General features: G+C 46.4%; 1 protein-coding gene across 1 annotated transcript; it reads left to right on the top strand.

Annotated features, from left to right (window-relative positions):
* The first annotated feature begins 14,331 nt into the window (after positions 1-14,331).
* Positions 14,332-25,871, top strand: CD22 (CD22 molecule). The gene is made up of 14 exons (XM_058530828.1): positions 14,332-14,377; positions 16,565-16,620; positions 16,886-17,260; positions 18,228-18,512; positions 19,628-19,912; positions 20,036-20,299; positions 21,369-21,626; positions 21,822-22,085; positions 22,165-22,425; positions 23,750-23,846; positions 23,999-24,074; positions 24,211-24,335; positions 24,716-24,800; positions 25,099-25,871. Exons 2-14 carry the CDS (start codon positions 16,587-16,589, stop codon positions 25,228-25,230), a joined length of 2,541 nt encoding a protein of 846 aa, XP_058386811.1. The 5' UTR covers positions 14,332-14,377; positions 16,565-16,586; the 3' UTR covers positions 25,231-25,871.
* The last annotated feature ends 1,775 nt before the right edge of the window (positions 25,872-27,646 follow it).

The raw sequence follows: 27,646 nt of genomic DNA, 5'->3' as shown, positions 1-27,646 counted from the left end.
GAAGGTAGTGATATCTTTTCATGGTCTTGATTTGCATTTCACTAGTGGCTAGTGATGTTGAACATCTTTTCATGTGCTTATTTGTCATCTGTGTAGCCTCTTTGGTGAAATGGCTCTTCAGGTCTTTTGCCCATTTTCTAATTGCTCAGACAATCCACCTACCTAAAGTGCACACTTCAGTGGTTTTAGGTATATTCACAGAGCTGTGCAACCATCGCCACAATCAGTTTTAGAACATTTCATCACCCCCAAAATAAACCCATGCCCAGCAGCAGTTACTTCCCATTTCCTCTCAACACCTCCACCCCAGCTCCAGGCAACCGTTAAGTCTATGTTCTATCTCTATCGATTGTCTTTTTTTGGACATTTCATATAAATGGAAGCATACAATATGTGGCCTTTTGTGATTGGCTTCTTTCACTTAATGTTTTCAAGTTCATCCATGTTGAAGCATCTGTCAGTATTTCATTGTTTTATTGCCAAATAATATTTCATTGTATTAATATACCATATTTTCCTTATCCACTCATCACTTGATGGGCATCCAGGTTGTCCCCGCTTTTTCACTTTTATGAATAATGCTTCTGTGACATTGGTGTTCAGATGTCTGGGTGGATATGTTTTCATTTCTCTTGGGTATATGCCTAGGAGTGGAATTGCAGTTACATGGTAATTCTATGTTTAAACTTTGTAGGAACTATTTTGAGACTGTTTTCCAAAGTGGCTGGACAATTTTACATTCTCACTAGCAACGTATAAAAGATTCAGTTATTGCACGTCCTTTCCAGCACTTGATATTGCCACTGTTTTTTGTTTTAGCTATCTAATAGGTGTGTAGCAGCCATATCTCATTGTGATCTTAATTTGCATTTCTCTAAAGGCTAGTGATGTTGAACATCTTTTTATGGGATAATTTTCTAGCCGTATATCATCTTCAGTGAAATGTCTCTTCATGTCTTTTTCCCATCTTCTAATTGGATTGTTTGATTCTTTTTAATGTTGAATTTTGAGAGTTCTTTATATGTTCATTCTAGATATGAGTCCTTTGTCATATATGTGGTTTGCAAATATTTTCTCTCAGTCTATATTTATCTTTTCATTCTCTTAACAAGGTCTTTCACAGAGCAAAAAAATTTAATCTTGATCAAGTCCAATGTATTGATTTCTTAGGGGTCATGCTTTGGTCTCATGTCTAAGAACTCTTCATCAGGTCCTATGACCCTATATTACCTTCTAAATGTTTTATAGCTTAATGTTTCACATGTAAGTCTGTGATCCACTTTGGGTTAATTTTTGTATAAAGTATGAGGTTTATGTTAAGGTTCATGTTTTGCCTATGGATATCCAGTTGCTGCACCACCATTTGTTGAAAAGACTAGCTTTCCTCCGTTGAATTGCTTTTTCTCCTTTATCAAAAATCAGTTGGCCATACTTTTAGGGGCTATTTCTGGGTTGTCTAGTCTGTTCAGTTGACCTACGTGTTTACCCGCCACCAATACCACACAGTTTTGGTTATGTATATTGCTTTATGATTAGCCTCGACATCAGGTAGAATGATTTCTCCTCCTTTATTCTTCTTTTTCAAAAATGTTTTCTCTTCTAGTTCTTATGTCTTTCTGTATAAACTTTAGAATAATCTTGTCTATATCTAAAAAAAAATTGTGCTGGGATTTTGATAGTTAGTTGCTTTAAATCTGTATATTAATTTGGGGAAAACTGACATCTTTACTATGTTTAGTCTTCCAGTTCATGAATGTGGTCTTTATTTAGGTCTTCTTTGATGCTTTTCAGCTGTGTTTTGTAGTTTTCAGTATACAAGTCCTACATATGTTTTGTTAGATTCATTATACTTAAGTATTTCTTTTCTTCTTTAAGCCATTGTAAATGGAATTGTATTTTAAATTTCAGTTTTCACATGTTCACTGTTAGTATAAAGAAATGTGACTAATTTTTCTGTTGATCTTGTATTCTGCAATCTTGCTGAACTCACTTATTAGTTTTAGAATTTTTTATAGGTTCCTTGGAATTTTCTACATGGATTATTATGTTATCTGCAAATAGGGATGGTTTTATTTCTTCCTCTCAGATCTATACTTTTTTATTGCCTTTCCTTGCCTTACTGTGCTGTCTAGAACTTCCAGTACCGTGTGGAATGGGAGCAGAGAGAGTGGATACCCTTGCCTTGTTCCTAGTCTTAGGGGAGAAAGTATTCAGTCTCTTAGTGTTAGGTATGTTGGCTACAGTTTTTGCAGGTTAGTTGTAGGTTATCAAGTTGAGGAATTTCCTCAAGTTGAGGAATTTCCTCTCTATTCCTAGTTTTCAGAGAGTTTTTATTATGAATGGGTGTTGAATTTTGTCAAATGCTTTTTCTGCAACAATTTATATGATCAAGTGATTTTTTTTTTTCTCTTTATCCTATTACTGTGAGATTACACTGATTGATTTTCAAATATTGAACCAGACTTGCATCCCCGGAATAATCCCCACTTGCTGATAATGTATAATTCTTTTTATATATTGCTGAATTCTGTTTGCTAATATTTCATTAGGGATTTTTGCATCTTTATTCATGAGAAATATTTGTCTGTTGTTTTCTTTTTCTTACTATTATTATCTGCTTTTTTTGTTGTTTGTTTCAGGGTAATATTGGCTTCATAGAATGAGTTGGGAAGCATTCCCTCTACTGTTTTCTGGAAGAGATTATGTAGAATTGGTGTTAATTCTTCTTTAAATGTTAAGTAGAATTCTCCAGTACAACCATATGGGCCTGGAGATTTCTTTTTCAGGTTTTAAATTGTCTTAGTAGTAATAGGGCTATTCAAATAATCTAATTCATATTTCATTGATTTCTGCCTTTACATTTATTATTTCCTTCCTTATGCTTGCTTTGGGTTTATTTTGCTCTTATTTTTGTAGCTTCTGGAGATGAAATCTTATATTACTGATTTGAGACTTTCTTTCTTTCTTTCTTTGGTGAGGAAGATTAGCCCTGAGATAACATCTGTTGCCAATCCTCCTCTTTTTGCTGAGGAAGATTGGCCATGGGCTAATATCCTTGCCCATCTTTCTCCACTTTATACGTGAGATGCTGCCATAGCATGGCTTGATAAGTGGTGCGTAGGTCCGCACCCAGGATCTGAACCTGCAAACCTGCAGCCGCTGAAGCGGAGTGCGTGAACTTAACCACTACGCCACCAGGCTGGCCCCTGAGACTTTTGTTCTTTTAATGTGAGCATTTAGTGCTGTAAATTTCCCTCTTGTGCTTTAGCTGTGTCCTATAAAGTTTGATAGGTTCTATTTTCATTTTCTTTCAGTTTAATGTATTTTTTAAATTTCTTTTGGGATTCCCTCTTTGACCCGTAAGTTATTTAGATGTGTTATTTAGCTTCTAAGTGTTTGTAGATTTCCTTGTTATCTGTATGTTATTGATTTCTAGTTTGGTTCCACTGTGGTTAGAGAACACAGTTGGCCCTCTGTATCCATGGGTTCTGCATCTGTGGTTTCAACCAGCTGCAGATCGAAAGGCCTACAATGGTTGCCTCTGTACCAAACATGTACAGACTTGTTTTTCTTGTCATTACTTCCTAAACAATACAGTATAACAACTATTTACATAACATTTACATTGTATTAGGTATTATAAGTAATCTAGAGATGATTTAAAGTATATGGGATTATGTGGGTGGATTATATGCAAATACCACACCGTTTTATATAAGGGACTTGAGCATCTGTGGATTTCAGTATCTGTGGGGGTCCTGGATCCAATCCCCTGTGGATACCAAGGGACAACTGGATACTCTGTATGATTTAAATTATGTCAAATTTTTTGAGGCTTGTTTTATGGCCCTAAATTTGGTTTATCTTGGTAAATGTTCCATAGGTGCTTGAAAAGATTGTGCATCAGGCTGTTGTTGAGTGGAGTGTTCTACAAATGTCAATTAGATCCTGCTGGTTGACGGTGTGTTGTTGAGTTCTTACATATCCTTGTTGATTTTCTGTCTAGTTGTTCTATCAATTGTTGAGAGAGAGGTGTTGAAGTTTCCAAGTATAATTGTGGATTTGTCCATTTTTCTTCCCATTTCCATTGGTCTTTGTTTCACATATTTTGCGGCTCTGTTGTTTGGTGCATACATACTTAGGATTTCTATATCTTCTTTGTGGATTGATCCTTTTCTTATTATATAATATCCTTCCCTGGCTTTGGTAATTTTCCTTGCTCTGAAGTCTACTTTATCTGTTATTAATATAGCTACTCCTACTTTATTTTGACTAATGCTTGCATGGCATATCCTTTTTCAATATTTTATTTTCAACTTACCAATATAATTATATTTGAAGTTATTTTCTTATAGACAGCATATAGTTGGGTCATGTTTTTTGTCCACTCTGCCAATCTCTGACTTTTCATTTGTGTATTTAGACCATTTACATTTAATGTAATTACTTACAAGCTAAGGCTTAAGTCTGCCATTTTTATTTTTTGTTTTCTCTTCATTCTCTCTGTTTTTAATTTCTGTTTTCCTTTGTCCTGCCTTCCTGTGGGATCCTTGAACAAGTTTTTTAAATTCCATTTTGATTTATCTATAGTGTTTTTGAGTATATCACTTTGTATAGCTTTTTTGTGATTGCTCTAGGTATTACATTATATGTAACTTATCAAAGTCTACTGATTTCAACATTTTACCTGTTCAAGGGAAATGTAGAAACCTTACCTCCCTTTTCATCCCTTTACACTCTCCCATTTATAATATAATTGTCTTAAATATTTCCTCTACATACACTGAGAACAGTATTTACTCAGTGTTATTGTTTTTGCTTTGACTGTCAAATACAATTTAGAAAACTCAAGAAGAGAAGAAAAGTCTATTGTATTTACCCATAAGTTTGCTCTTTCCATATTCTTTCTTCCTTCCTTTTTTTTAAAAAATCATTTTCTTTCTGTTTAGAGAATTCCCTTTAGCCATCCTTTTAAGTAGGCCTCTTTTGGTTAAAAAGTCTGTTAGTTTTCCTTCACCTGAGAATGTCTTGATTTCCCCTTCATTTCTGAAGGATATTTTCACTAGAAAAATGTTCTCAGGTTGATAGTTCTTCTCTTTCAGTATCCAAAAAATGTTGTTTCATGTCCTCATGGCCTCCATGGTTTTTGATGTGACATCTACTGTCATTTCAATGGGTTTTCTCCCTATAGGTAATGTGTCATTTCTCTGTGGTTGCTGTCACGATTTTTTCTTTGTCTTTAGTTTTTAGAAGTTTGAGTATTGTGTGTCTTGGCATGGATTTCTTTGGATTTATTCTGTTTGAGATTTGCTCAGCTTCTTGAATCTGTAGATATACTTTTTTTGTTTGTTTTGTCAAATTAGGGACTTTTCAGTCGTTATTTCTTCAAAGACTTTCTCAGCCCCACTCTCTTTCTCCTCTCCTTCTGAGACTCCAATGACATGCATGTTAGATCTTTTGTTATAGTCACACATGTCCTTGAGGTTCTATTCATTTTCTTAGGTCTATTTTCTCTCTGTTGTTCAAATTGGGTAATTTCTGTTGTTCCATGTTCCATTTCACTGAGTCTTTCTTCCATACTCTCCATTCTGCTGTTGAGCGCATTCGTTCAGGTTTTGATTATAGTTATTGTATTTTTTAGCTCTAAAATTTCCTTTTGGTTCTTCTTTATATATATATATATGTTGTTTTGCTGAGAATTTCTGTTTTCTCATTTATTTCAAGCGTGTTTGCAATTGCTCACTGAAGCGTTTTTATGAAGGCTGCTTTCAACTCTTTGTCAGTGAGGTCAGCACCATGACAGTGTGAGCCACTCCCTAGGTCTCTCCTCCCTAGGTCACAACCAGCAGGACATCCATAGACCAACAAAGGATCCTCTGCGCAGCACAGCAGGACACCTGAGAGATCCATACATCTGTAAATCTGAAGGTGGGTGGACTGGGCCTCCTGGAGGTGGTGAAACCAGGTAGCAGCAGCAGCAGCTCCCGAGACCAGAGGCTCCAGGAACTGTGGCGGTGTCTGTGACTGGAGGCTCCAGGAGCCGTGGCAGTGTCTGTGACTGGAGGCTTCAGGAACCACAGCAACATCTGAGAATTGAGGCTCCAGGAACTGAGGCAGCACCCACAACCAGAGGCTCCAGGACAAGGATGCATGCAGCCCCCTCCTTCTCCCCTGGCAGAAGCAGTGGTGCCTGTGACTCTAGCCCTCCAAGGAGGGCTGCATCCAAGACTCCAGTGCCCCCAGCAGCAGTGGCAATGTCTGCAACTTGGGGTTCCAGGAACTATGGTGGCTTCTGAGACCAGAGGCTCCAGGAACTGCTGCAGCACCATGATTGGGGGCCCCAGAAACTGAAGCAGCACCAGGACTTGAGGTCCCAGGAACTGTGGCAGTGCCTGTGGCCCAGGTACCCACACTCTGCAGTGGTGGTGGCAACACCAGTGACCCTGACCCATCCAGCAGTGGTGGCAATGTGCATGAACCCAGCATCCCCAGAAAACCTGGTAGCAGCAGCGGAGGTGGTGCATGTGACTCCCACTGCTCAGCAGCAGTGGTGCCTGAGGCCACAGGGAACTGGGCAGCAATGGCGGTGGAGTTCTTGACCCTGGTCCCTCAACCACAGTGGTGTCTGCAACCCCAGCCCTGCCACTCATGGCAGCAGTGCCTTGAACCCGACAACCCTGGACACAGTGGAGGCTCCCTGCAGCCCCAGATCCTGCCCCTCTCTCCTCTCCCCCCATGGTGGTGGAGACTTTGACCCAGGTGATCCCGGAAACAGGTTGGTTAACTTGGTGGCAATGCCCAGGACCACAGTGAAACCAGCAGCAGCAAGGCACCAATGACCTTGGAGGCAAAAGCAGGGACAACGAGAGCACCAATGACAGGTCTGGCAGAGGCAGTGGAGGGTGGAAAGTGCTGGCTCTCAAATACAATCAGAGGCAGCTCAGAATCAAAGTAACCAGAGCTTTCCCTAAATAAGACAGGTGTTCACTACTACAAATGCACCAGCAGAGGAAAAACTCATCAAGCACCAGGAAAAATTATGGTAACACGGTATCACAAAAACATGATAATTCTCTAAAAACCAAACTTGAAGTCACGGGAAGACTGCAATCTGACTGGCAGAGAATTAAAAATGGCTGTCATGAGAAAACTCAATGAGCCACAAAAAAATCTTAGAAAGACAGTTCAATGAGCTCAGGAGTAAAATTAGTGACAAGAAGGAGTACTTTACTAAAGAGATTGAAACTCTAAAAAAGAAACAAACAGAAATTCTAAAGCTGAAGGACTCAATAAATGAGATGAAGAATGTATTAGAAAGCATTAGAAATAGTGCAGACCATATGGAAGAGACAACTAGTGATAGATAGGATAGATAGGAAGATAGAAACCTAGAAATGATACAGGTAGAAGAGGAGAGAGAACTAAGATTTTTTAAACATGAAGAAACTCCATGAGAAATCTCTGACTCCATTAGAAAAAGCAACATGGGAATAATCTTCTCCTTCTAGAAGAGAGGGAGAAGGGAGCAGAGAGCTTATTCAAAGAAATAATAGCTGAGAACTTTCCAAACCTGAGAAAGGAACTGGATATACAAATACATGAAGCTAACAGAACATCTAATTATCTCAACTCAAAAAGACCTTCTCTAAGACACGTTATATTAAAAATGCCAAAAATCAATGACAAAGAAAGAATACTAAAGGCAGCCAGGGAAAAAAACAATAACCTACAAAGGAACCATCATTAGGTTATCAGCAGATTTCTCAGCAGAAACTCTACAGGGCAGGAGAGACTGAAATGATGTATTCAAAATATTGAAAAGATAAAACCTGTCAGCCAAGAATACTCTCTCCAGTAAAGTTATCTTTCAGATCTGAAGGAGAAATAAAGGCTGTCCCAGACAAACAAAAGCTGAGGGAATTTATCACCACTTGACTTGCCTTAAAAGAAATGTTTAAAGGATCCCTTCTACCTGAAATGAAAAGGCAAAAGTGAAAAAAACTTTGAGCAAGGAGGTAAATAGACAGACTGGACAAGAAAATTGTAAACCTATTACAGAATAGGATTTAAACACTTAATTATAGCATAAAGCTTAAGGGGAAAAAAGTATTAAAAATAACTAAAGCTACTTCAATATGGTAATGAGCTCACAACATAAAAAGGGATAATTTGTGACAACAGAAATATAAAAGGGGAGGGGGTAAAGGACAGAACCTGTATAGGCAAACGAAAATAAGAAGCTATCAGTAGAAAAAGGACTATTTTATCTATTGTATACAAACCTCATGGTAACCACAAAACAAAAATCTAGAGCAGAGACACGAAACATAAAAAAAGAAGAAACTGAGAAAGACATCACAGAGAACAACCAAACTAAAATGGCAGACAGAAATACAAGGGAAAAGAAACAATGAAAATATAAAGCAACTGGAAAACAAAAGATAAGATGGCAGTAGTAAGCCCTCATATATCAATAATCACCCTAAATGTAAATGGACTGAATTCACCAATCAAAAGACATACAGTGGCTGTATTAGAAAAACAAGACCCAACAATATGCTGCCTCCAGGAGACCCATGTCAGCGCTAAAGACAAACACAGGCTCAAAGTGAAGGAGTGAAAGATGATACTCCAAGCAAATGGTAACCAAAAGAAAGCATGTGTAGCCATATTTATATCAGAAAAAATAGACTTCAAGCCAAAAAAGATAACAAGATACAAACATGGACATCATATAATGATAAAGGGAACAATACATCAAGAAGACATGCCATTTATGGATATATATACACCTAACATAGGAGCACCAAAGAATATAAAGCAACTATTAACAGACCTAAAGGAAGAAGTTGATAGCAACACAATAGTAGTAGGGGACCTTAACACTCCACTTATATCAATGGATAGATCATCCAGACAGAAAGTCAACAAGGAAACATCAGCCTTAAGTGACACATTAGACTAGATGACTTAATAGATATATACAGAACATTCCATCCAAAAGAAACAGAAAACACATTCTTCTCAAATGCACATGGAACATTCTCAAGGAGATACCATATGTTGGGACACAAAACAAGTCTCACTAATTTTAAGAAGATTGAAATCATATCAAGCATCTTTTCTGACCACAGCAGTATGAAACTAGAAATAAAATACAAGAAGAAAACTGGAAAAATCACAAATATGTGGAGATTAAACAACGTGCTACTGAACAACTATTAGGTCAACAAAAAAATCCAAAGAGAAATCAAAAAAATACCTGGAGACAAATGAAAATGAAAATATGACATACAAAAATCAATGGGATGCAGCAAAAGTGGTACTAAGAGGGAAGTTTATAGCAATACAGGCCTACCTCAAGAAACAAGAAAAATCTCAAAGAAACACTCTAACTATACACCTGAATAGGAACTGAAGAAACTAGAAGAACAAACGAAGCCCAAAGTTAGTAGAAGGATGGAAATAATAAAAATCAGAGTGGAAATAAGTGAAATAGAGACTAAGAAGACAATAGAAAAGATCAATGAAACTAAGACCTGGTTCTCTGAAAAAAATAAACAAAATTGACAAACCGTTAGCTAGACTCACTAAGAAAAAAAGAGAGAAGGCTCAAATAAAATCAGAAAGAAAAGAGGAGAAGTTACAACGGATACCACAGAAATACAAATGATCATGAGAGATGACTACAAACAGCCATATGCTAACAAATTAGAAAATCTAGAAGAAATGGATAAGTTCTTAGAATTATACAATCTTCCAGGATTGAATCATGAAGAAATAGAAAATTTGAATAGACTGATCACTAGTAAGGAAATTGAAAACCTCCCAAAAAACAAAAGTCCCAGACCAGATGGCTTCACTGGTGAATTCTACCAAACATTCAAATAAGACTTAACACCTATCCTTCTCAAACTCTTCCAAAAAATTGAAGAGGAGAGAATGCTTCCTAATTCCTTTTATAAGGCCAACATTACCCTGCTACCAAAACCAGACAAGGACAACACAAAAAAAAGAAAATTATAGACCAAAATCTCTGATGAACATAGATGTAAAAATTCTCAACAAAATGTTAGCAAACCAAACACAACAATACATTAAAAGGATCATACACCACAATCAAGTGGGATTTATTCCAGGAATGCAAGGATGGTTCAACATCCACAAATCAATCAATATGATACACCACATTAACAAAATGAAGAATAAAAATCACATGGTCATCTCAATAGATGCTGAATAAGCATTTGACAAGATTCAACATCCACTTATGAAAAAAACTCTCAATAAAATGGATATAGAAGGAAAATATCTCAACATAATAAAGGCCATGTATAACAAACCCACAGCTAACATCAAGCTGAAAGATTTTCCTCTAAGATCAGGAACAAGGCAAGGGTGCCCACTCTCACCACTTTTATTCAACATAGTACTGTATGTGCTAGCCAGAGCAATTAGGCAAGAAAAAGAAATAAAAGGCATCTAAGTTGAAAAGGCAGAAGTAAAGCTGTTACTATTTGAAGATGACATGATTTTATATATAGAAAACCCTAAAGACTCCACCAAAAGACTATTAGAAATAATAAATGAATGCAGTAAAGCTGCAGGGAACAAAATTAGTATACAAAACTCTGTTGTGTTTCTATGCACTAACAAGCAACTGTCAGAAAGAGAAATTAATAAAACAACTCCATTACAAAGCAATTAAAAGAATAAAATACCTAGGAATAAATTTAACCACAGAGATAAAAGACCTGTACACAGAAATCTATAAGACATTATTGAGAGAAATTGAAGAAGATACAAAGAAATGGAAAGATATTCTGTGCTCATGAATTGGAAGAATTAACATTGTTAAAATATCCATATTACCTAAAGCGATCTACAGATTCAATGCAATCCCTATCAAAATCCCAATGGCATTTTTCACAGAAATAGAACAAAAAATCCTAAAATTTGTATGGAACCACAAAAGACCCAAAAATAGCCAAAGAAATCCTGAGAAAAAAGAACAAAGTCAGAGGTATCACACTCCCTGATTTCATACTATACTACAAAGCTATAGTAATCAAAACAGCATGGTACTGGCAGAAAAACAGACACACAGATCAATGGAACAGAACTGAGAGCCCAAAAATAAACTCTCACATCTAGGGACAGCTAATCTTTGACAAAGGAGCCAAGAACATACAATGGAGAAAGGAAAATCTCTTCAATAAATGGTGTTGGGAAAACTGGACAGCCTCATGCAAAAGAACAAAACTAGATCACTATCTTACACCGTACACAAAAATTAACTCAAAATGGATTAAAGACTTAAATATAAGACCCAAAACCATAAAATTCCTAGAAGAAAACACAGGCAGTATGCTTTTTGACATCAGTCTTAGTGATATCTTCTTGGATATGTCTCCTCAGGCAAGGGAGACAAAAGAAAAGATAAACAAATGAGACTACATCTAACTAACAAGCTTCTGCACAGCCTGGAAAACCATCAACAAAACAAAAAAGACAATCCACAAAATGGGAGAAGCTATTCATAAATCAAATATCCGATAAGTGGTTAATATCCAAAATATATAAAGAACTCATACAATTCAACAAAAAACCCCAAACAACTCAATTAAAAAAATGGGCAGAGGATCTGAACAGACATTTTTCCAAAGAAGATATACAGATGGCCAACAGACACATGAAAAGATGCTCAGCATCACTAATCATTAGGGAAATGCAAATCAAAACCACAAAGAGATATCACCTTATGCCCACCAGAATGGCTATTATCAAAAAGACAAAAAATATCAAATATTGGAGAGGATGTCGAGAAGAGGGAACTCTCATACACTGTTGGTGGGAATGTAAATTGGTGCAGCCACAATGGAAAAGAGCAAAGACCTTCCTCAAAAAATAAAGAGTAGAACTACCATATGATTCAGCTATTCCATTTCTGGGTATTTATCCGAAAAATACAGAAATACTAATTCAAAAAGATATATGCACCCCTATGTTCATTGCGGCATTATTTAAAATAGCCAAGATATGGATGCCCATTGATGGATGAATGGATAAAGAAGATATGGTATAAATACCCAATGGAATTCTACTCGGCCATAGAAAAGATTAAATCTTGCCATTTGCAACCACATGGATGGACCTTGAGGGTATTATGCTAAATGAAATAAGTCAGATGGAGGAAGACCAATACTGTATGATCTCACTCATGTGGAAGATAAAAAGCAAAACAAACAAAACGAAACGAAAACAAACTCATAGAAGCAGACAACAGATTGGTGGTTACCAGAGCAGAAGGACGGTGGGGGAAGGACAAAATAGGTAAATGGGGTCAACTGTACAATGACGATGGCAACTAGACTTTGGTGGTGAGCACGCTGTAGTATACACAGATGTTAAATTATAATGCTGTACACCTGAAACCTATATAATGTTATAAACCAGCGTTACCTCAATAAAAAAAGATCCTAAAACATAAAATCTTTGTCAGATAATTCTAACATCTGTGTCATCTTGGTGTTTGCGTCTGTTGATTATCTTTTCTCATTCACTTAGAGAACTTCCTGGTCCTTCATACGACAAGTGATTTTCAGTTGAAACCCGGACGTTTTGAGTGTTATGTTAGAGGGCTGCATCTTATTGAAATCTCTGTTTTCGCAAGCCTCCCCTGCCCCTGCTCCAGTGAAGTGAAGGGGGCACCACCTCATTACCGCCAAATGGGGGTAGAAGTCCCGCTCCTCCAACCAGCCTCCCTCGACCCTGGAGGGTGAAGGCTCATTGTTATTGCTAGGTGGGGGTAGGGGCGGAGTTCAGGTCCCCATCAGGCATCCACTATTCCCACTCTGGCTGGGAGGGGAGGGGTACTTCATGACTGCTCCCCGCGTGGCTTCCACGCAGATCCTACTGCAGGAGGAGGGCTCGTTACTACTGCGCGTTGGTGAAGTCCCCACTCTCCAATGGACCTCCTCTCATGGCACCCCAGGGAGGAGGGGGAGGGACCTCCCATCACCCGCTGGGTGGGGGCAGATGTTCAGGCTCCCCTGACGGGGAGTGTGGTCTCCACTGACGCTGTGGGGAGGATGAGCCCACTGGGGATGGAGGGCACAGCCCCGGGCTCGGCTTCCTCTGGCGCCGCTCAGACGGGGTGTGGGGGCGTGGCCTGGGGTTCTTCCTTACAGCCCCGGGAGAGTGAAGTCTAGGTTCCCCATCAGCCTTTGTTGTCGGGGGTGAGAGGAAGCTGAAGGGTTTTCTGTGGTCCTTGGCTGGAGTAGAGCAGCTATTGCCCTGTCTTTCTAGGCTGCCCCTTTCCTGGTTCTTTGGCTAGAAGAGCAGGGTTTTGCTAGAGTGTTTTTTTTGTCTGTGCCCATGGGCATTTTCAGTTGCAGGCTTCTCCAGTATTCCGTCTTGGATATACCAGGGAAAGAAAAAACCCAGGGAATTCACCGCCACATCGTTCCTCAGGCCCCGGGGCCCCTAACCAGTGTGCCTTCTCTCCACCTTCCAGAGTCTTCTTATGCTTGTTTTATAATGTCCAGGGTTTTCACTTGTACTTCGCAGAAGAAATGGGGAAAAGTACCTCTACTTCCTGGAACATCACTGCAATTTGAAGTTGTTGTTCTTCACTCTCTCCATTTCCCTCTCAATGACTGGTGGTTGGTAGAGGGTGGTGTGGTAGAGGGTCGGAGTGAAGATTTCTCAGAAGCTGCCCTTTCACCTCTAGGATTTGCATGGCTTTGCCTGCCGTCTGGCTCTGGTCTGAAGACACTCCCAGACTAAAAGTCTGGTAAAAGTGGCGAGGTTTGAGTCTCGGGACTTGCCAATTCAATAACACTTCACATAAGTTACCTTTTTCCTTCCTGAAATCTGTGTGTTCTTCCCTGAACCCTTGGGGGCTCTGATGCCTCAGTGTCAGTGATCAGATCCCCGAACATTCGTGCCCGTAGAGGGACAGTAACGCGAATGAGAAGAACGGGATGCGGTCACTAAACTACAAATACTTTCAAGTTGGCTTGTGCCTTTTCGGCAGTTCTAATCAGCTTGGCTTGAGGTGTTAGCCTTTCCTAAGTGCTGGATGGAGCAGAAGCTGTGGAGGAGACAGCTCTGAACTATTTGATGGAGAAACTCCATCCACTGAAACTGAAAACTGACCGTAGATGCCTGAGGGTTCCTTCCGACCTGACTCCAAGCCCACAGCCCCTCATGGCCTCTTCCCCATGGTGGTGTCTCTTGGCCATCCCCAGAGCTCCAGAGAGGCGGGGGGTGTGGCCAAGGAGGGTGAAATTAGTCATTGGAGACTTCGCTGTGCTTCCCCTTTCACTTGCAGATGCCACCAGGGTCCCCGACGAGGGAAGACACGAGGAAACAGGTAAGAAGTCTTTTGCTTTCTTCTGCATTCAACAAGCAAGTATGGAACAGCTGCCGTGTTCCAGGCACAATTCTCAGGGCTGGGAGCACAGTGGGGACCCCCTTCCCTTTCTCTTGCCAGTGTTACAGCAGGTTGTAGACCCCTGTCTTTGAGCAGCCCTGCTACTGGGCTTGGCGAGTCTTCTGAGGGTAGGATGGGTCACTGGATGCCAGGGAGGGAAGGACAGACTCAGGGAGGCCGGCTCTGAGGTCCTGCAAAGGCCTCAACAGGCCTGCGTCTGGACAGTGTGGCCTGGTCCTCAGCCTTCGTGCTGAATGCCTACCATCCCAGCCTCCATGCCCCATGGTGCCTCGTGGCCTTCCAGTTCCAGGCCTGGGGCCCCACTTCTTATGCCCCAGAGACTGCCTGGGGCCCCTTGGAGTGAGCATGCAGCCCTGCTCTGAGAAGCGCCCCCTGCCCACTGGTCCTGGCGTCCTGAAGCCAGTCCCCAGTGAGAGTGTGGCGGTGGCTGCTGCAGAGGGGGCACAATGGCCCAGCTACTGGAGGCTAGCCTTTGCCATGATGAGTGGAATCTGGCCCTCGTGGAAACCCAAAGGGGTTTCAGGGTGTGTCCCTCAGAACACTGACCCCACAACGCTGCCGAGTGCTCATGGAAAACGTGAAATAGATCCTATGGCCAAAGAAGGGTGGGCAACCTACTGGACTCCAGCCCCACGCTGGGAGGCGTGTGCACACACACAGCTGACGAAAGGGTTGGAAAAGACCTGCAGTAAAGAATCCTATTTGACTTTTTTAACCCAGCTTTTCTCAAATGGATCTGATCTTGAAGACGTTTTTGTGTGTGACACTATTAGCCCCCGCAGAGCCGGTGTCAGAGTCTGGCCCAGTTCAGACCCCTCACCCCCAATCCATGCCCAGGGCCAGGCCACCACAGCCATGCCGCCCAGGGACAGACCCCCTTCCTGCTTTCAGCAAGCAGCTTAGCTTTCCCCATCCTGGGTACTGGGTACCGGGTACCGGACACCCAACAGCCTTTGGCATGAGCCATCACGAGACTGAGGAGATAAACAGTCGGGGAGGGGGTGGCGCGTGGGAAATGTTGGCCGGGCGGTGGGAGGGGCGCAGGTCCGTGCTGAGACCCGGAGACACACTCTGTCAGCACATCCTGCTGGCTCCCGGGGGACGGCCCAGAGGGCACAGCCATGCAAATTGGGACTTAAATTTAACTCTATGTAAATGTAACTCTCTGTAAAAGTCTAGTGAGGTGGTGGCAAGCTTGCTGCACAGAGAGAGAGAGTGAGAGAGAGAGACAGGGGCAGTGGTTGCAAACTGGTGGCCCTTGACCTGCCTCTCACCCACCTACAAGTTTTTCTTGACCAGCACCGGGGGGTGTTTTTGTGTTTTTTTAAGCAGGACATTTCATGTGAAAATGTGGCTTCTTACTTCTCTTATAACAGGGGAAGATCAGGCAGTGCTGAGCCCACGGTCCCCCTGGGCAACAGTTGGCTGGAACTGAAATAGTCATCGCCTTGACACAAGGCGTGACCTCTGTCCCCACCTGGTTGATTTGTGTTTCCTACTCAGCCCCTGGGGGCATCTGAGTGGGACCCTTGGACCACATTCTCCTAAGTGCTCCCAACCCCTCTAAATGCTCTCTGGATATCAGACTTAATTATTGGTTTTAGAGTTGTTTTTTTCCTGGTCTTTCAAATCAAGTTTTCACCATGTTTCTCCCCTGTGTAAAACCCTTCACTAGTGGCCCAAGGTGAGCTCCAAGGTACCCAGGGCCTGGCATTCAAGGTGTCCAGTAGTCTGGTGCCACTCAAAGCCTGAGAGCTGGGCAGGAAGTTTATAAAACTGTGGATGGATGGATAGTCGGATGCATGGATAGATGAATGGATGGACAGACAGACGGATAGGAGGATGGACGGATGGATGGATGGAAGAAAGAAGGAGTGCTGGGAAGAGAGAGAGGCTAGCCCTGTAGAGTTCTTGGGCTGAAAGGAGAGGCACAGCATACCCAGAAAAGGTCCCGTGAGCATCCGGAAGTCCACATCCCGCCATGCAACCAGACGTGGTCCTCCTGGGATCGGGGAAACGGGGTCAGAGCTCAGTGGATGAGCAAGAAAAGCCGTCTGGAAGAAGTAGGCGACCAGATGGCTCAAAGACAAACTCTTCCTGGCCCAGGTTCCCGCCTAGACACAACACCATGCGTCTCCTCGGCCCCTCACTCCTGCTCCTCGGTAAGGACTGTATCTTAGGCTGGTCCTTCAGTGCTGGGATGACTGTGGGAGCTGGTGGAGAGGAAAGACCTGGGGCAGAGAAGAGTCAAGGTGGGGTGGGGTGAGGGCGGTCCTGTATATATGTGTCTATATTCTTCTCTCTTTGTGTCTTGCTCTCTTGATGTGCCTCCTGCTCGCTCCCTCCATCTTCAGAGGGGCCTCTTTATTCCTCTGAAAGCTCTCCATGCCTCTCAATAACAATCATGATCACTGTACTGGCTTCCAGAATACTTGGCTTTCTCTGACTCAACTCGGTGGATATTTAACCACCCGAAGACCCTCTACACCTGGGAGAGGGCCTGCGTCTGGATTCCCTGCAGCTACAGAATCCCAGAGCGTGGAAGTGTAGTGGAAAACATGACCGTGTACCACAATTACGGGTATGACAAAGTCAGGAAGCAGTACACGGGGACCATCCTCTATCAGAAGACAAACACCAAGGAGATTTCTCGCGAGGAAAGGGTACAGTTCCTGGGAGACAACAAGTCCAATTGCACCCTCCGCATCCACCCTGTGGGTGTCCAAGACAGTGGTCGGCTGGGGCTGAGGATGACATCGGGGGATGACAAATGGATGGAGGATATATTCCTGAACGTCTCTAGTAAGGCCCTGGGGGATGGGGTCCTCTAGCTCAAGGGTGGGCAAGGAGGGAGGTGGGAAACATCCGGCTCCTGGGACAGGGTGGCAAGGGGGGTTGCCTGCAGAGGCCAGGCAGGGGTGCCAGCGAGTGACTCGGGTGGCACAGGACAACAGGGCTGTGGCAAACTGGAACCTGAGCCCTGTCCCTCTTCAAGCATCCCGCCCGCCACTCAGCTCCTGCCCATCCTGGAATCCGGATTCCAGGTTGCCTGATCTTTCAAGAGAAGATGGCAATCTGGATTTTCAAGTGAAATCCCCTAGTGTGTTAATGTTGGTGATTAACTCTAATGAGCCCTTCACGGCTAAATGACACACATGTAGGGGGTGCGTCAAACACCGGTCTGGGGTCCCCGCCTTGGGGAGCGTGCTTACTCCATCCCACAGCCTGTTTCTTCAGTGGGTGGTTCTAAGCAGCCCAATGTTTAGGGTGAGAGATGTAGCTTTAGATCCTGCGGTCTGAGAGTGGCCCAGCCCCTGGGAGAGCTGGGCCTGGCGCTCACAGGCCTGCTCTACTAAAGGAATCCCCTAAGGGTGTCTCCAGTATCTAGGCCACTAAACACATGCAGGTCTGTCATCAAAGCTAAGAAATGCACGTTGAACTAACCTGATAAAATTCACCTGGGGGTGGTGGGGAGAGTGCTCTTGAACCCACTGAGAAAGCAAACATTAGGAAGTGAGACAGAAGTAAGTATAAAATATAAAATACAATTCCTAAGGAGGATCAGTATTCATAAGACCTTTCAGAGTGTGTTTCGGCTGAGCAAACATGGCTCAAAGCAGAGAAAGGCAGGCCCAGGGAGAGGTGGGACAGACAGGCAAGGATTCCTGAGGGGTCATTTGGGGAGGGCATCGAAAGCCAGGTGTAGGAGGCTGGTACCCACTGCTCCTCAGGCTCCCCCCCCTGCAGCACGGTCCCTTCTTTCTTGCAGAGACGGCCCCTCCACCTCACGTCTGGCTCCCTCCAGAAATCCGGGAGTTCCAGGAGGTCACCCTGACCTGCTCGCTGAATTTCGCCTGCTTTGGGTACAAATTGCAGTGGTCCCCAAAGGGGTCTGGTGTCCCCTCGACCTCCCTGACCCCCCAGGTCGTCTCCACCGAGAGCAGGTTCACGTTCCAGCCGCAGTGGACTGACCATGGCAAGAATCTGAGCTGCCAGCTCTTGGATCCTGACAAGCAGGTGCTCTCTGAGGAAACCGTGAGGCTGGATGTGAAGCGTGAGTGTCCCCCGGGCTCCTCTGGGAAGGACGAGGGGCTCGTCATCTTCTCCCCAAGCCCTCAGTGAGCACAGAGTCCCAGGAGCCTACACGGAAGGAGGCGTGACCAGCCTGTGGACACCCGCAGCTGGGAATGGTCCAGGCAGAGCCTGTTCCCTCCTGCACACCCCTGTTGTCAGCTCTGGCGTGTCAGGAAACAGACTCATTTTAGCATCTGCTTTGGTCCAACAGAATAAAATAATTTAATCTATCCTTAAGCCATGACATGATTTTGGGATCATCTGGTTAGGTTTTGTGGTTCCCCTGGGTGGAGAGGGTGAGAAATGTTGTCACATCCTTATTTGTGCCTCATTCATTCATTCAACAAATCTTTACTGCAAACCTACCAGGTACCAGGCCTTGTTACGGCTGCCGGGGATACTGTGGTGAGCAACGTTCACGCCCACAGGGAGCTGGCGTCGCAGTGGGACAGACAAAGAATAGATAGATTAACAAAGAAATATAGAACATACTTGTAGGTGGTGCTAAGTGTGTAAAGGAAAAATAAAGCAGGGCGAGAACAGAGGGAGGGAAGGTTGCAGGCTTCTCTGAGAAAGGTGAACTTGAGCTGAGACTTGAGTGAAGGGAGGGACTGAGGAAGGCAAATATTTGCAAGAAGACTATCGCAGGGAGAGGAAAGAGCGAGGACCAAGGCCCTGAGGCAGGAGCACGGGGTGTGGCACAGGCTGCCTCGGAGCTGTGTCTGAGGGCCAGCCGTAGGAAAGGACAGCCAGGAGGGACCGGATGCTCCATCCCATGCTCTGCAGTGAGGGTTTTGGATTTTATTCTAAGAGTGGAATCAACTGAATGGTTTCCAGCCCAGGAGGGACAAGGTCTTATTGGCAGTATTAGGAATGCTGCTGGCTGCTGGTGGAGAGCAGACCTCTGGGGACTGGGGCCGTGGGGAGCAGAGAGACAAGTTATGAGGCTGTGACAGTCATCCGGGCGCTTGGGCCAGCCCAGCCTGGTTGACAAGGGTAGCAGGGAATGGCTGCACACCCTCACACGCCTTGTGTAGGCTGCTGTAACTTCTCACCATCTTACGTCCTCTGAGAATTCCCTGTCTGCTCCTCCAGACCGACCAAAGTTGGACATCGAGGTCAGACCTGAAGAAGCCGTTGTAAGAGAGGGGCATCCTGTGACGATGACGTGCCGGGTCATCAGCAGCAACCCAGAGTACTGGACCATATCCTGGCTCAAGGATGGGATCCCGCTGAGTAGGGAGGAGATGCCGAGGGAGCAAGAGATGCTCACGTTAACTCTGTCCGGAGTGACCAAAGACATGAGTGGAAAGTACCAGTGTGAAGCCCACAATGACATGGGCTCAGAAAAGTCCCAAGAAGTGGACCTCCATGTGCATTGTGAGCCTCCCGGGAGCCTGGAGGGGGCAGGCAGAGACTTAGCAGGAGTGGAACCCAAGCCCGCGAGAGGTAAGCAGCAGAGGCTCTCCTCACCTCCCCCCTTGCCTCTGTTCCTTCTTCCAGATGCTCCAGAACCTTCCACGGTTCAGATCTCCCCCTCGCCAGCTACGGAGGGAAATCCAGTAGTGCTGACTTGTACATCACAGGCCAGTCCTCCTCCAACAAATTACACCTGGTATCACAACGGGATAGAGGTGCCAAGAAGGACAAATAAGACCTTCCAGATCCCAGAGGTCCTCCTCAGGCACGCTGGGAATTATTCCTGCCTGGCAGAAAACGCTCTTGGTCCTGGACAAGTTGGCCAGGAGGCTCAGCTGGTCGTCCATTGTGAGTAGTCACAGAGCCTCTGGATTCCAGAGGGAGCAGGTGGAAGCGGGAGAAGGAGGAAGGCAGGTGGAGGGCAGGGGATGCTTGGCTCCTAGAATGGACGGCAAGCAGATGCCAGGGTCTCCTGACCTGCAAGCTCTCGGCAGGTGTTTGCTGTTGCTCACAGCTGTGTTCTCAGCACCAGAGCAGGGCCCTGCTCATGGTCAGTGCTCTGTAGACGTCTGTTGAATGAATGAACTGCAAGATGTCATGGCCCCATGAGGGACTTGGAGACTTGGCGTCACTAAGCAGTAGCTGAGTCCCAGAAGGGGTCCTGAAGTTTTCAAGGAGAACTGGGGCAAAATGTCTCATTCTCTCTCCATTGTCAGACCTTGGTCAACATAGTGAATCTTGTCACTGAGCCGAATCCAGGACAAAGAGAATCTGTAGGTTTGATCTGGGACCCTGGGATGTCACGGTCTGGACTGAATGCACTGATAGGGATGCCCAAATCGTAAACATCTTGACAGCTGGAAGGATGCTGACAGCAGCAGCAGACACGGTTATTAAGTGTTTACTACACACCACATCGCTCTAAGGGCATCACCTCATTTCCTCTTTGCAACAATTCGACAAGGGGAGGTACTTTTAGGACCCCATTTGACAGACAAGTAAACTGAGGCCTGCAACCATGCTCACATAGCTCGAAGTGCAAGGTCCAGCAGTCTGGCTCCAGAGCTGTCCTTTTTTTTGTTTTAATTAATACCTGCACCGCAGTGACCCAGCTCTGCTCCCCACACCCATCTGCAGACCCACAAACAGTGCGCCTCCGCCTTGCGTGGGACCAGGCGTCCTCTGCCCGGGGCTGCACTCTTAACGGCTGCCCCATCTGCCTCAAAGCACAGCCAGGCCAGATGGCCAGGGCAGGGTTTCCGTCCTCACGCAGATGCCAGAGGGAAGCACGAGGCTTCCTGTGGTGAATTCAGGAACTGTGTGAACGCAGGGCACAGGAGGGGGAAAGAGGAAGCAGGAAAGAAAGGGTATATGGACAGCTGACTTTTCTTCACCCATCTGTCTGGTTTTCTCCCAGATCCCCCCAAGGGGGTAACCATGGTGATTCTAAACCCCACGCCGATCCGAGAAGGAGATGACGTGACCCTGTCCTGTCACTACAATTCCAGCAACCCCAGAGTCACCCGCTATGAATGGAGTCCCTGGGGCCCCTGGCGTGAGCTGTTACCTGGGGTGCTGACAATTCCAAAAGTTGCCTGGGACGCCAAGCCCATCACCTGCACAGCCTGTAACTGGTGGTGTTCGCAGGGGCTCCCTGTCAAGCTGGACGTCCAGCGTGAGTGACCCCGGCGGGGGCACCTGGGAGATAGCCGAGCTGGGATCTGGGGCTCTGAGGGGGAGGAGCCTGGACCAGAGTCTTCACAGCGCACTGAGGGATGAGAGTCAGTCCTCAGGGTCGTGGGGAGAGGAGGTCCTGGGGACAGGAAGAGGGAAAGGGACTTGAGGTCAGCCTGAGGTCCTTGCTCTCCAGATGCCCCCAAAGATGTCAAGGTCCTGCTGATCAACCCCCGTTCTGAGATTTACTCTGGGGACCCGGTCCACCTCCAATGTAACTTCTCCAGTAGCCGCCCCACAGACGTCCACTTCTTCTGGAAGAAAGATGGGATCTTTCTGCAGAAAGGAAGAGAACTGAGTTTTGCCGCCATCTCTCCAGAAGACGCCGGAAGTTACAACTGCCTGGCCAATAACTCCATAGGGCAGAGCACGTCTGAGGCCTTGAGGCTCCAAGTGCTGTGTGAGTGGTAGAACCAGAGGCTGAGAGCAGAGACGCGCAGGTGACCAGCCCCCGGATCCTGACTCTGCTTCTCTTACAGATGCCCCTAGGAGGCTGCGTGTGTCTGTTAGCCCAAAAGACGTGATAGAGGGGCAGAGGGCAGTCCTGTCGTGTGAGAGCGACGCCAACCCTCCCATCTACCACTACTCCTGGTTTGACTGGAATGACCAAAACCTCCACCATTCTGATAAGATGCTGAGACTGGATCCCGTGAAGGTCCAGCACTCAGGCGCCTATCGGTGTGAAGGGACCAACGGAGTGGGGGCAGGCATGTCGCCCCCCAACACCCTCACTGTCTACTGTAAGGCCCCTTCCTGCATCTTCTCTGGCCCTGGGCACTCCTGCAGCTTCCCCCCAAGGCTGTGCGTTCCGGACCACCTCACCCCTCCTTCCCAGCACTCCCCTCTCCCGTCCTGTGGGGCCAGCCCGGCCTGTGCACTCATAGGGGCACCCCCTCCTCCCCACACAGCTCACCTGTCGTCCCTCCTTCCCGCTCAGTCTCTCCTGACTCCCTCGGGGGCGATCCCCTCTCAGGCTGCCCCCCACCTTCAGACAACCTGAGCTCCTCCTGGGTCCCTCTCTCTGTCTCTCTCTCTGTCTCAACTTTGATAGGTTACTTGTTTTAATCTTTTGAGATTTTAGGTTTTTTTTTTTTTAAGACAATGTACCTAGTAGAAAGACAGACGCCTCTTCTTTCTTGCTCCCTGAGAACTCCACCCCACCCCCGGAGGCAGCTGGTTACGTCTCCTTACAAAGACTTTCTGTACGTGCACAGTAGGCATGTGTGGGTCTATGTCTGTGCACACTTTTGTTACACAAATGGTGGGAGAGCTCACACTTTGCTCTGAACCTTCTCTTTTTTCGTGTAATAACACCACTTGGAGATTGTTCTATATCTGTGCCCACACAGGGCGTCTGAAGAGTCTGGAAACACAGGGAAGATATTTAATTTATTTACTGTAGTTTTTCAGATTAATAATGGGAGCCACAGCTTTAAATTTAGAGGGTCATTGCCTGCAAGGCGGGGCGCTAAAGGGGAACAGCCTGTGCGTGTTATTTGGAATGAAACACATTGTATAAAAACACGGGTCCCTGTGTCTCCACTTTGCAGACACCCTGGAGCCCTGCCTCTTTTCCTAAGGGCTGCGCTGTCTTGCTGTGCATGGATGCTGCCTGCTTATCTCCCAGTGCCCTCCTCAAGGCTATGGGCATTCTTGCTCTGCGCACACCTGCAAGGAGAGTTGCAGGATAAATTCCTACATGGAATTGCTGGGTCAAAGGACAAGTGATTTTAAGTTCTGATTGTATGGCCACACTGCCCTCTGAAGAGAATGTACCCATTTACGAGGACTGCGTGCTCTGTGTGTGCCCACGCTGGTCACAGAGCAGGAGCTTCTCGTGAGGAAGAGCTAGCCCTTTCCTCCGCACGGGAGGTCCAGGGGGCGGGGGCTGGCGTCTCCCTCTTCCTCTGAATCTTGTCCTCACGGAAAAAGATAGCGGCTGTGCGGAGAGAAGTGGAGGATGCGAAGTGGAGGATGCGTACTGGGCACGGCCTCAGGGCAGGGCTGGCCCGTGACCTGACTGAGGCGATGTCGTCCACTCATGGAGGCTCCTTCCTTCCTCAGACAGTGCAGAGACCATCAGCAGACGAGCGGCCATGGGAGTGGGCTTCTTCCTGGCCATCCTCCTCCTGGCCATCTGGGGAGTCAAGATTCGGCGAAGGTGAGCTCCTCCCCTGCCCACGTCCTCCGCTCTCCCTCCGTGACTCCAGGGAGGGACTCCAGTTCCTCAGTCCTGTGGTCCCCAGCTTGCCGGTTCCACAGTGACCTACTCCCATTCCCTTGATCCTCACTGGGCAGGTCTTGGTTTCTTAGCTGGAAGAGGATCCGGAGGCAGCAGGAGCATCAGGAAAATTCCAGTGGGCAGAGCTTCTTCGTGAGGAATAACAAGGTAGGATGGGAGAAGAATAAAAAGGCAAGGCAGACGCTGAAGTCAAGCAAAGTGAAGGGGGTGAGGAGGAGTTCTGGGGGGAGGGCTGGGGTGTCACAGGCCAGGAGCAGGGAGCTGAAACCTGTCTCTCTCCCAGATCAGAAGAGCCCCTGTCTCGGAAGGCCGCCACTCCCTGGGATGCTATAACCTGGCGATGGAAGACTCCAGCAGCTATGGTGCCTTGCGCTTTCCTGGCGGCGAGACTGACGTGCCTAGTACAGGGTATTGAGGGTACCAGGAGGGTGACACCATGCCCTGGGGGGTCTGTGGGAGGAAAAGGTCGTGTCCTGCCTGCTGGCTTTGTGTGGGGCCTGTGCCACCGCCATACACCCATTACCTTGCTCCAGCTCTGTCACAACCCCCTGGGTGAGTAATGGTCTCGGGAACTGGACCTGTTCCTTCAAGCCAGGAGCATGGAGGCCCAGAGTCGGTCTCTGTCACCAAGCTTAAGACTGTGATACATACATACGTTCACTCATTTGACACATAACAGGGAAGGGGCTGAGGGGCTGGGGTGCTCTTGGGGTCTCCGGGAGTTAGAAGAAGGAGAGAGTTCCTGTGAAATGCTTCCTTTGTGGTCCTCTGTCTGCCCTCCCTCTCAGAGATGCAGAGACTTCAGAGATGCAGGGACTTTGCCTAAACGGGGACAACACGGTCACTTACTCTGTGGTGCAGAAGCATCACGTGGTAAGAGGGCAGGGCTGTGGGAGGAGGGGGACGAGGGGCCTGGCCTCGGTGGTGAGTCCTGGATGGGAAGGACTTGGGTGGACTCAGTGGTGGCAAAGGCTGGGCGGTGGGGAGGGTCACTCAGGCCCAGGTGTGGTCAGAGCCGGGCAGGCACCTCGCAATCTGGGATGCCAACTACAGCCAGTCTCTGGACAAGAAGACCCCTACTCGTGCTCTTGGGCTCCCCGGTGGAGCCAAGGAGAGAACAGGCAGGGGAAGCAGACTGTGGGAGGGTGGTAAAACAATGTGGTTTTCTCAGGGCGACTATGAGAACGTGACTCCAGCTGTTCCGGAAGACGAGGGGATACATTACTCAGAGCTGGTTCACTTTGGCGCTGGGCAGCGGCCTCCGGCCGAGGAAGGTGTGGACTACGTGACCCTCAAGCACTGATGGGCCACACCGGCTGAGGTGGGGTTCCCAGGCCCTGCAGGAACCCGTCCTGGAGCTTCCCCAGCCTCTGCTGCTCAGCCACGGAGCTCCACAGCCTTCCCCTCCACACACACACACCATTACTGCAACTCCAGTGGGTGCAGAGAACTCTGTGCACGGCCCAGGGACAGTCTTCCTTCTCAGCGCTGGGAACCCTGACTCTGAAAGGCCTTCCTCTGGGCCTTTTCTGCCCTCCTTCCCTCACCTACCCTGCGCTGTACAAACCCCCTGCCCCTCCCCAGCCATCTGCCACCCCCCCCCAAGCCCCACATCAGCTGGCTGTGTTCCTGCTGGGGTCAGCTTGTCACTATGGTTTCTTTCCCTCCCTATCCCTTTGACCCCCTCCTCTTGCTCTGATAGTCCCCCTCACTAATCTTATGCCCAAGTTTTGCCTTTAGGGCAAAGCCCAGGGAAAGAGGAACAGAAATGATGCAGACAGAGGCACTGTCCTGTTCTGGTTTCTCCTCTCCGTGTACACCAGGCTGTCTACGGAGAGGGTCACGCTGCTGGAACCCCCCGCCTCAGGGGTCTCATGGTCTGAGCCATACCCCCGTGTGGACAAACGTGTAACAAACACGGAGCTGCCCAATAAAATGGCTCAGACCCCACTTCAAAGAACCAGTGAACTATTTCTAGTCTGCAGAGCCCGAGTGGGGACAGGGAGATGGGGAAGGTGTTGCAGGGCTTGGGGAGAAGGGAAGAGAGTCAATGTGACGTCACGATCAAACCAGCAGATTGGTGAGTCCATTGTCTTGCTGCTGAGTGCCCTGGCTCTGCAGGCAGACAGACAGACACGAGTCTGAGTCTTGACACTTCTGCTTAAGTAGCTCAGAGATCTTGGGCAAAGTGCCCCAGCTCATCTGAGCCTCAGTTTCTTCATCTGTAAAATGGAGATGCCCCTATGCACTGTGCAGGTGGTTCAAGATAGGAAGTGAAGTATGATCTTGTATTCACTGGAGTCGCATTATTAGGGGCTTAATGCAACAGCCAAAAGTCCCTAACAACCACAGTCCCATCTTATTTGCATCTCTTGAAGAATGTAAAAAGGGGAAGCCAATTCATTACTCACAGTTATTTTCAAAAGTGACCCTGCCAAGGTCTTTCACAACCCACAGCTGCCTAAGAAGTTCTCGAAAGCCAGCTGCCTTGAGAAACCTCACGGCTTTTCATCTTCACTGTCACCCCCACCAGTTCCCTATGACCTTCACTAATCACACTTTCCATTAGGTCCTTCTGGCTTCCCCTCCACTTCTCGGGTTTCACGTCCCTCCACCCATTTTCCTGCTTCTGCCAGTGGGCTACAGGGTTCCTCAGGGCAGAACGCATGGTTATCCATCAGCAAGAAGATGACTGTAAAATTCCTGGCCTGCAGTGGGTGCTCCAAAAGTGCTGCCTTCTTTCCCTGCCCCCTTTCCCGCTCGCTCAGTACCACAATGTTCTCTAAGCGAAGACGACGTTCTGGTCATCTTTGGAATTAGGGTAGCATAAGGCACTGATTTCCCCATTGAAGGAGGAGGAAGAGTATCCTCTAACCACTCTGGGTCCTTCCTGGCTGGGACACAAATTAAATTGACATGAGACCGAATAGCAGGAGAAAATCAAAAAAGTTTGACATCATGTATACATGGGAGAAACCAGGGAAACTGAGTTTCTCAACAAATGGCAGAGGTTTTTCACCTGAAATAGCATATTCAGGTAGACAAAGGAGGATGTTGGGGGTCGGGAGGAAGACAGAAAGCACAGTAATCAAGAATATGCAGATTTAAGTCCTCTCCTTCTGTACTGATAAGAGTTTCTAGAGATAACGTCATCCCTCCTCTTCCTAGTACAGAGAGGGAGACACCTTTACAAATGGAGATTTCTCTTACAAGTGTAAATTTTCCATACCCAGAGTTATATTCACTTAGGCAGTTAGTGGGGGAGGTCAGATGTCTGTCAGAGAAAATAATCAAGGTAAAGAGACATATTTTGAGGTGGCCAATATTTCCCACACCATCAATCCACATTGTTCCAGTCTGATTTCTTGTGAGCACCATTAGCTTCTCTGGAGGAAGGGAAGACTTCCAGAACTATTTAAATGAGAGGGGACAGGTTTGGGGGTCTCTGAGGTCCAGTATCATTCAGCCATTCAACCATTTATTTAGCAAACATTTACTGCACACCTGTCAATGCATCCAGCACAGAGCCAGTTGTTGGGGTACAAAAAGACATGACATAGTCCTAATCTTGGGGATCTCCAGTCTAGAGTGCCCACAGGGTTTGAGGTCAGGGGCCCCTCAAAGTTGCTGAAGGCAGCCCCGAGCCTAATGAGGCCTGGCACAGGCTCCCTGGCAACCAGCAGGTACCTTCCCATCCCGTCCCTGAGCCCGGCTGCTGA

The sequence above is a fragment of the Diceros bicornis genome, chromosome 34, assembly GCF_020826845.1.
Source record: "Diceros bicornis minor isolate mBicDic1 chromosome 34, mDicBic1.mat.cur, whole genome shotgun sequence".
NCBI lineage: Eukaryota > Metazoa > Chordata > Mammalia > Perissodactyla > Rhinocerotidae > Diceros > Diceros bicornis.
Note: the sequence above shows the minus strand (reverse complement) of the source record. Positions and strands in the feature narration are given on the sequence as shown.